General features: G+C 43.6%; 1 protein-coding gene across 2 annotated transcripts in view; it reads right to left on the bottom strand.

Annotated features, from left to right (window-relative positions):
- Nucleotides 1–6737: 6737 nt before the first annotated feature.
- The window catches only part of LOC118966680 (mothers against decapentaplegic homolog 9-like), a 26707-nt gene continuing 23041 nt past the window's right edge, over nucleotides 6738–10403 (bottom strand). For both annotated transcript variants that reach the window (XM_036989461.1, XM_036989460.1), the window contains exon 7: nucleotides 6738–7841. In XM_036989461.1, the coding sequence (XP_036845356.1) occupies nucleotides 7698–7841 (144 nt within the window). In that variant the 3' untranslated portion in view covers nucleotides 6738–7697. The remainder of the gene's footprint in view (nucleotides 7842–10403) is intronic.

Below are 10403 nucleotides of genomic sequence, written 5' to 3'. Positions count from 1 at the left end.
CATGAACCTGTTAGTGCCAACAACATAAACATGTTTCACTCTTATCAGCTAAAAAACACAAGTTGTTTTATTTTGTATTGTCATCTATGTTCTTGTGTTGTTAGCTATTAAGTTATTACAAAAGGACCTGTCTTGGCTTCTTGCTCAAATCTATTACATTTTAAAACCAGACCTAACAGATACTAAAAGTCAATTATATAATTTTATAAACTTCTGCTGATAACTTGGCAGCAAATACTAGTGTGGTTGCTAAAATGGCTCATTTATGAAGTCTGAATTCACTATCAGTTTGTCTGTTTGTTTGTTTTTTTTTTTTACATGTGACAATCATGCTTCTTGGTGTGCAGTTACGTGTGTGTGTGAGTGTGTTCATGCACACCATAGCATGGTTTCTAGAAGGTACTAATGCTCGAGAGCTACTGTGTCGTCGTGTTACGCCAGATAGCGTGGCGATTTTGCCTTGAGAGACGAGGACTCCACCTGACCTCATTGCTACCGTGTGTTTTTAACTCTACAATCTGTTGTGATGTGTGTATTCTGTATCTTGGGGTAGAAGTTGTACCACAGACCTAGGATCAGATGACCTATCCATAATACTAATATTGAACATTTAAGCCATGATATACCAGGGGTCGGGGTGATTAATTACAATTCTCTTCAATACTTTTCAATGAGGAAAGTTTGGAATTTAAATTAGGTTTACTTTCTGAATCGGCTGGAATTGACCCCAACCCTGATGTATACCCTTAGTATTATGGATAGGTAATTGACTGGAATTGACCCCAACCCTGATGTATACCCTTAGTATTATGGATAGGTAATTGACTGGAATTGACCCCAACCCTGATGTATACCCTTAGTATTATGGATAGGTAATTGACTGGAATTGACCCCAACCCTGATGTATACCCTTAGTATTATGGATAGGTAATTGACTGGAATTGACCCCAACCCTGATGTATACCCTTAGTATTATGGATAGGTAATTGACTGGAATTGACCCCAACCCTGATGTATACCCTTAGTATTATGGATAGGTAATTGACTGGAATTGACCCCAACCCTGATGTATACCCTTAGTATTATGGATAGGTAATTGACTGGAATTGACCCCAACCCTGATGTATACCCTTAGTATTATGGATAGGTAATTGACTGGAATTGACCCCAACCCTGATGTATACCCTTAGTATTATGGATAGGTAATTGACTGGAATTGACCCCAACCCTGATGTATACCCTTAGTATTATGGATAGGTAATTGACTGGAATTGACCCCAACCCTGATGTATACCCTTAGTATTATGGATAGGTAATTGACTGGAATTGACCCCAACCCTGATGTATACCCTTCGCATGAAAGCATCTTATCAACCGGCTACACAAAATTGTCATCCTGCCTTGTTGAAACAAATTGGCGGGGCTGCCCACGTGTGCATATTTTTTGTGCTACGCGAGTAAATATTATTCTGCGTTCTTCAGAAATGAGGCTTTAGGGGACAGAAACATATCTGCCCTTGGAATCAGTGATTACTGGGGGAAACTTCAACCTACTAGGTAACCCTGTTCCTGGAGGTAGCGCAAGATTTTGTCCAAACTAGGCACAACACCTGACCAACTGAGCTAATTGATCAGTTCAGTGATTGCCTTTAATTCAACACACCTGGTCTTCCGGATCGGTTTAAATCATGAACATGAAGGGCCTGTGGTACCCCAGGACCAAGGTTGCCTGGTTAACCTGATACAGTTGAAGTCTGAAATGTACATACACCTAGGTTAGAGTCATTAAAACTCGTTTTTCAACCACTCCACAAATTTCTTGTTAACAAACTGTAGTTTTGGCAAGTCGGTTCGTGCATGACAAGTCATTTTTACAACAATTGTTTACAGATTATTTCACTTATAATTCACTGTAGCACAATTCCAGTGGGTTAGAAGTTTACATACACTAAGTTGACTGTGCCTTTAAACAGCCTGGAAAATTCCAGAAAAATGTCATGGCTTTATAAGCTTCTGATAGGCTAACTGACATAATTTGAGTCAATTGGAGAGGTACCTGTGGATGTATTTCAAGGCCGACCTTCAAACTCAGTGCCTCTTTGCTTGACATCATGGGAAAATCAAATGAAATCAGCCAAGACCTCAGAAAAATAAATTGTAGACCTCCACAAGTCTGGTTCATCCTTGGGAGAAATTTCCAAACATCTGAAGGTACCATATTCATCTGTACAAACAATAATACACAAGTATAAACACCATGGGACCATGCAGCCGTCATACGGCTCAGGAAGGAGACGCGTTCTGTCTCCTAGAGATGAATGTAGTTTGGTGAGAAAAGTGCAAATCAATCCCAGAACAACAGCAAAGGACCTTGTGAAGATACTGGAGGAAACAGGTACAAAGGTATCTATATCTACAGTAAAACGAGTCCTATATCGACACAGCCTGGCTGTAGACTACGGTTTGCAACTGCACATGGGGACAAAGATCATACTTTTTGGATAAATGTCCTCTGGTCTAATGAATCAAAAATATAACTATTGGCCCATAATGACCATCGTTATGTTTGGAGGAAAAAGGGGGAGGCTTGCAAGCCGAAGAACACCATCCCAATCGTAAAGCACATCAGTCAGAAAGTTAAAGCTTGGTCGCAAATGGGTCTTCCAAATGGACAATGACCTCAAGCATACTTCCAAAGTTGTGGCAAAATGGCTTAAGGACAACAAAGTCAAGGTATTGGAGTGGCCATCACAAAGCCCTGACCTCAAGCCTATAGAACATTTGTGTGCAGAACTGAAAAAGCGTGTGCGAACAAGGAGGCCTACAAACCTGACTCAGTTACACCAGCTCTGTCAGGAGAAATGGGGCAACATTCACCCAACTTAATGTGGGAAGCTTTTGGAAGGCTAGCCGAAACGTTTGACACAAGTTAAACGATTTAAAGGCAATACTACCAAATACTAATTGAGCGTATGTAAACTTCTGACTCACTGGGAATGTGATGAAAGAAATTAAGAGCTGACATTTCACATTTTTAAAATAAAGTGGTGATCCTATCTAACTGACCTAAAACAGATCATTTTTTACTCGGATTAAGTTAAGGAATTGTGAAAAACTGAGTTTAAATGTATTTGGCTAAGGTGTATGTAAACTTCAGACTTCAACTGTATATCTGCTATTAACCCTGTGAACATCAAATGAGAATAATGATGAACGTGATGGTCCTCCTCAGGCTGTGTCTATGAAATCCATTAAACAAGCTGTTTGATCACATATCGAGAGCGTTTTCTAGTGTTCACTATGTTTTGTAAGAATCACTAGTACAACAACTAGAATCTAGGCCGGGATTCAATCCTATTGCACGTTACAATTGTCCCTTTTAAAGGTAATGTGCCCGCATATGCAGAGATCCCATTCATTGTAAACACTTTATGTCAGCTCAATAGGAAATTACCTTTAAATTTCAATTGACTTGACGCCTTATTCACAGAGAACACTAGTATAAGTGCTTATGAGAATAGTTCATCAGTGTATGATAAATATACATAAAATAAGTACTTAATACTACTTTAAATGCTAAGGAAAAAGCTTTAATGAAATAAGCAAAACGAAAGCCATTAGACATTAGTAAACATGAAGTAAAGAAACCATTAGACATTAGTAAACATGTTTCCCTATAAAACATCGTAGTAAACATGGACGTTTAAATTTGGATTAGTACTTGCTGTAAATGTACAGTGGGGCAAAAAAGTATTTAGTCAGCCACCAATTGTGCAAATTCTCCCACTTCAAAAGATGAGAGAGGCCTGTAATTTTCATCCTAGGTACACTTCAACTATGACGGACAAAATGAGAGAAAAAAATCCAGAAAATCACATTATAGGATTTTTTATGAATTTATTTGCAAATTATGGTGGAAAATAAGTATTTGGTCACCTACAAACAAGCAAGATTTCTGGCTCTCACAGACCTGTAACTTCTTCTTTAAGAGGCTCCTCTGTCCTCCACTCGTTACCTGTATTAATGGCACCTGTTTGAACTTGTTATCAGAATTAAAGACACCTGTCCACAACAGCCCAGCAACAGCCCCAAAACATCACTGCTCTAGAGGAGATCTGCATGGAGGAATGGGCCAAAATACCAGCAACAGTGTGTGAAAACCTTGTAAAGACTTACAGAAAATGTTTGACCTCTGTCATTGCCAACAAAGGGTATATAACAAAGTATTGAGATAAACTTTTGTTATTGACCAAATACTTATTTTCCACCATAATTTGCAAATAAATTCATTAAAAATCCTACAATGTGATTTTCAGATTTTTTTTCTCTCATTTTGTCTGTCATAGTTGAATTGTACTTATGATGAAAATTACAGGCCTCTCTCATCTTTTTAAGTGGGAGAACTTGCACAATTGGTGGCTGACTAATTACTTGTTTTGCCCCACTGTATATCCCATGTTCCCTTGATGCATCTCAAATGGAACCCTATGTCCTATGTAACACACAGCTTTTGACCAGGGCTCTACAGGACTCCCATAGGGCTCCACATGGCTCCAGAGGGCTCTACAGGACTCCCATAGGGCTCTACAGGACTCTACAGGACTCCCATAGGGCTCCACATGGCTCCAGAGGGCTCTACATGACTCCCATAGGGCTCCACATGGCTCCAATAGGGCTCTACAGGACTCTACAGGGCTCCCATAGGGCTCTACAGGACTCCCATAGGGTTCTACAGGACTTTACAGGACTCCCATAGGGCTCTACAGGGCTCTACAGGACACATAGGGCTCTACAGGACTCACATAGGGCTCTATAGGGCTCTACAGGACTCCCATAGGGCTCTACAGGACTCCCATAGGGCTCTACAGGACTCCCATAGGGCTCCCACAGGGCTCTACAGGACTCACATAGGGCTCCAATAGGGCTGTATAGGACTCCCATAGGGCTCCAATAGGGCTCTACAGGACTCCCATAGGGCTCTACAGGACTCCCATAGGGCTCCAATAGGGCTCTACAGGACTCACATAGGGCTCTACAGGACTCCAATAGGGCTCTACAGGACTCCCATAGGGCTCTACAGGACTCCCATAGGGCTCTACAGGACTCCCATAGGGCTCTACAGGACTCCAATAGGGCTCTACAGGACTCCCATAGGGCACTACAGGACTCCCATAGGGCTCCAATAGGGCTCTACAGGACTCCCATAGGGCTCTGCAGGACTCCAATAGGGCTCTACAGGACTCCAATAGGGCTCTACAGGACTCCCATAGGGCTCTACAGGACTCCCATAGGGCTCTACAGGACTCCCATAGGGCTCTACAGGACTCCCATAGGGCACTACAGGACTCCCATAGGGCTCCAATCGGGCTCTAAAGGACTCCCATAGGGCTCCAATAGGGCTCTACAGGACTCCCATAGGGCTCTACAGGACTCCCATAGGGCTCCAATAGGGCTCTACAGGACTCCAATAGGGCTCTACAGGACTCCAATAGGGCTCCCACAGGACTCCCACAGGGCTCTACAGGGCTCTACAGGACTCCCATAGGGCTCCAATAGGGCTCTACAGGACTCCCATAGGGCTATACAGGACTCCCACAGGGCTCTACAGGACTCCCATAGGGCTCTACAGGACTCCCATAGGGCTCTACAGGACTCCCACAGGGCTCTACAGGACTCCCACAGGGCTCTACAGGACTCCCAAAGGGCTCTACAGGACTCCCAAAGGGCTCTACAGGACTCCCATAGGGATCCATAAAGCTCTACAGGACTCCCATAGGGCTCTACAGGACTCCCATAGGGCTCTGGTCAACAGTAGTGCCCTGTAAAGGTAACAGGGTACCATTTGGGACACATTCCTTGTCTGTGAGTGCAGTTAAAGGTTTATTTAAAGGTTTATTTAAGCAGCTACGTGTGGTTGAATGCTGCCTTGTAGCTCACAGTAAACGAAAGGCTGTCTGAGGGACCATTAAAACCATGGTTACGACACTAGTAGCTACAACCATACCATGTGTGTGTGTGTGAAGCGTTGTTCCTATCTGCAGCACTGACGGAAAGCTACGGTAGTGCAACCTACTCGTGATTACCTGCCATGAACTGAAACATAATGTTGTTTAATTCAGAACTGATGGTTGTTTCCAGTAAGGCTATTTCCAATAGCATCAATGGAGATAAGCACAGAGACACATGGAGATGTGTGTGTGTGTGTGTGTGTGTGTTAGGACACAGAGATGGGGCTGTGTGTGAGGAGATGGGGTTGTGTGTGTTAGGACACAGAGGAGATGGGGCTGTGTGTGAGGAGACGGAGTTGTGTGTGTTAGGACACAGAGATTGGGCTGTGTGTTAGGACACAGAGATTGGGCTGTGTGCGAGGAGACGGGGTTGTGTGTGTTAGGACACAGAGATTGGGCTGTGTGTTAGGACACAGAGATGGGGCTGTGTGTGAGGAGACGGGGTTGTGTGTGTTAGGACACAGAGGAGATGGGGCTGTGTGTGAGGAGACGGGGTTGTGTGTGTTAGGACACAGAGGAGATGGGGCTGTGTGTGAGGAGACGGGGTTGTGTGTGTTAGGACACAGAGATTGGGCTGTGTGTTAGGACACAGAGATGGGGCTGTGTGCGAGGAGACGGGGTTGTGTGTGTTAGGACACAGAGATTGGGCTGTGTGTTAGGACACAGAGATTGGGCTGTGTGTGAGGAGACGGGGTTGTGTGTGTTAGGACACAGAGATTGGGCTGTGTGTTAGGACACAGAGATGGGGCTGTGTGCGAGGAGACGGGGTTGTGTGTGTTAGGACACAGAGATGGGGCTGTGTGTTAGGACACAGAGATGGGGCTGTGTGCGAGGAGACGGGGTTGTGTGTGTTAGGACACAGAGATTGGGCTGTGTGTTAGGACACAGAGGAGACGGGGTTGTGTGTGTTAGGACACAGAGGAGATGGGGCTGTGTGTGAGGAGACGGGGTTGTGTGTGTTAGGACACAGAGATTGGGCTGTGTGCGAGGAGACGGGGTTGTGTGTGTTAGGACACAGAGATTGGGCTGTGTGTTAGGACACAGAGATTGGGCTGTGTGTGAGGAGACGGGGTTGTGTGTGTTAGGACACAGAGATTGGGCTGTGTGTTAGGACACAGAGATGGGGCTGTGTGCGAGGAGACGGGGTTGTGTGTGTTAGGACACAGAGGAGATGGGGCTGTGTGTGAGGAGACGGGGTTGTGTGTGTTAGGACACAGAGATTGGGCTGTGTGTTAGGACACAGAGATGGGTCTGTGTGCGAGGAGACGGGGTTGTGTGTGTTAGGACACAGAGATTGGGCTGTGTGTTAGGACACAGAGATTGGGCTGTGTGTGAGGAGACGGGGTTGTGTGTGTTAGGACACAGAGATTGGGCTGTGTGTGAGGAGACGGGGTTGTGTGTGTTAGGACACAGAGGAGACGGGGTTGTGTGTGTTAGGACACAGAGGAGATGGGGCTGTGAGTGTTAGGACACAGAGGATATGGGGCTGTGTGTGTTAGGACACAGAGGAGATGAAGTTGTGAGTGTGTGTTAGGACACAGAGGAGATGGGGCTGTGAGTGTTAGGACACAGAGGAGATGGGGCTGTGTGTGTTAGGACACAGAGGAGATGGGGTTGTGAGTGTGTGTTAGGACACAGAGGAGATGGGGCTGTGAGTGTTAGGACACAGAGGAGATGGGGCTGTGTGTGTTAGGACACAGAGGAGATGGGGTTGTGGGGAGAGCCCATCTGTGTGAGGACCTTGTCCAGCCATTGCAGAGGGCCGTGCAGGTGCACCTCTATCCAGCAGGGGGTGCTGGTGACGTCCTGACGGTGGTACTCTGCACCCCAGCCCTGCACAGCGGAAGTAAATACAATTATCAGTTGGGTCACATTCATTAGTGCACACTGTAGCAAAACAGCGCAAAAGGGTTTGGCAACATAAAAGGAAAATGGGTGTTTCTTGTAGGATAAGTTCAGTTCAACCCTCCATGTTTCAGTTAGTTTTCTTCTGTTTCAGTCCATTTTCTTCGGTCTGCCTAGTGAACTAGTGAATTTCACCTTGTGTTCTGTTTGGTGACTAGTGAATTTAACCTTGTGTTCTGTTTGGTGACTAGTGAATTTAACCTTGTGTTCTGTTTGGTGACTAGTGAATTTAACCTTGTGTTCTGTTTGGTGACTAGTGAATTTAACCTTGTGTGTATGTGTGTGTGCTAGAGGTCGACCGATTCTGATTTTCAACGCCGATACCGATACTGATTATTGGAGGACCAAAAAAAGCCGATACTGATTATTGGAGGACCATAAAAAGCCGATACTGATTATTGGAGGACCAAAAAAAGCCGATACTGATTATTGGAGGACCAAAAAGCCGATAGTGATTATTGGAGGACCATAAAAAGCCGATACTGATTATTGGAGGACCAAAAAAAGCCGATACTGATTATTGGAGGACCATAAAGCCGATACTGATTATTGGAGGACCATAAAGCCGATACTGATTATTGTAGGACCAAAAAAAGCCGATACTGATTATTGTATTGATTAATCGGTCGATTTTCTATATATATTTTTGTTATAATGACAATTACAACAAGACTGAATGAACAATGAATACTTTTATTTTAACTTAATATAATACAAAAATAACATCTATTTAGTCTCAAATAAATAATGAAACATGTTCAATTTGGTTTAAATAATGCAAAAACAAAGTGTTGGAGAAGAGAGTAAAAGTGCAATATGTGCCATGTAAAAAAGCTAACGTTTAAGTTCCTTGCTCAGAACATGAGAACATATGAAAGCTGGTGGTTCAATATTCCCAGTTCTTCAATATTCCCAGTTAAGCAGTTTTAGGTTGTAGTTATTATAGGAATTATGATGCGTCAACTATTTCTCTCTATACAATTTGTATTTCAAATACCTCTAACTATTGGATGTTATTATAGGCACTTTAGTATTGCCAGCCTAATCTCTGGAGCCTTGAAGTCATAAAAAGCGCTGTGTTTCAAGCATTGCTAAGAGCTGCTGGCAAACGCAGGAAGTGCTGTTTGAATGAATGCTTACGAGCCTGCTGCTGCCTACCACCGCTCAGTCAGACTGCTCTATCAAATCATAGACTTAAATATAATATAATAAACACAGAAATACGAGCCTATGGTCATTAATATGGTTAAATCCGTAAACTATCAATTTGAAAGCAAAATGTTTCTTCTTTTAGTGAACTTGAAACTTGAAATCGGCCCTAATTATTCGGCCATGCCGACTAATCGGTCGACCTCTTGTGTAACGGATGTGAAATGGCTAGCTAGTTAGCGGTGGTGCCCGCTAATAGCGTTTCAATCTGGTAACGTAACTCGCTCTAAAACCTTGAAGTAGTGGTTCCCCCCTTTGCTCTGCAAGGGCCGCGGCTTTTGTGAAGCGATGGGTAACGATGCTTTGTGGGTGACTATTGTTGATGTGTGCACAGGGTCCCTGGTTCGCGCCCGGGTCGGGACGAGGGGACAGACTAAAGTTGTACTGTTATCTGGGTTTGTGTATCTGTCACTAGATACGTCCGTGACCAATACGTGTGTCGTGTGTTCCGGAACCCTGTGTCATCACTCCAGGCTGGAGCCAAAGATCAGAAAAACACGCATTGAGTTACCGTGGAAACAGCGGAACGTCATTCAGCAACACATTCTACTTAATGTCTTACAGTTCTTCTTACAAACACCACTTTACTGCTGAAATCAAGTCAAATCATAAACCATAAATGTTTAGCAAATATAAAAAGCAGTTGAATGCACCCTGGGCTGTAAAGATATGTGTTGTACACTAGTAAATATCTGTGTTCACTAGTAAATATCTGTGTTGTACACTAGTAAAGATCTGTGTTGTTCACTAGTAAATATCTGTGTTCACTAGTAAAGATCTGTGTTCACTAGTAAAGATCTGTGTTCACTAGTAAAGATCTGTGTTGTTCACTAGTAAAGATCTGTGTTCACTAGTAAAGATCTGTGTTGTACACTAGTAAAGATCTGTGTTGTACACTAGTAAAGAACATTGTTTCACCAGACATCTCAGTAACTCTTTTCTGTAGACAAAACATCTGTTCAAATGTGATGAATCGTTTCAGAGCCGTATTCACTGCCCATGTCGAGGTCACGTGACAAAACGACAATAATAACCACGACAGGTATTACCTCGACAAAGCCACTAAAAGTGGCAGTAATAAAGCCTCTCTTGAAAAAGCCAAACCTTGACCCAGAAAATATAAAAAACTATCGGCCTATATCGAATCTTCCATTCCTCTCAAAACATTTAGAAAAGGCTGTTGCGCAACAACTCACTGCCTTCCTGAAGACAAACAATGTATACGAAATGCTTCAGTCTGGTTTTAGACCCCATCATAGCACTGAGACTGCACTTGTGAAG

This window comes from Oncorhynchus mykiss, chromosome 10 (genome assembly GCF_013265735.2).
Source record: "Oncorhynchus mykiss isolate Arlee chromosome 10, USDA_OmykA_1.1, whole genome shotgun sequence".
Classification (NCBI taxonomy): Eukaryota; Metazoa; Chordata; class Actinopteri; order Salmoniformes; family Salmonidae; genus Oncorhynchus; species Oncorhynchus mykiss.
The sequence above is the reverse complement of the archived record's forward strand: the minus strand, read 5'-3'. Positions and strand labels throughout refer to the sequence as shown.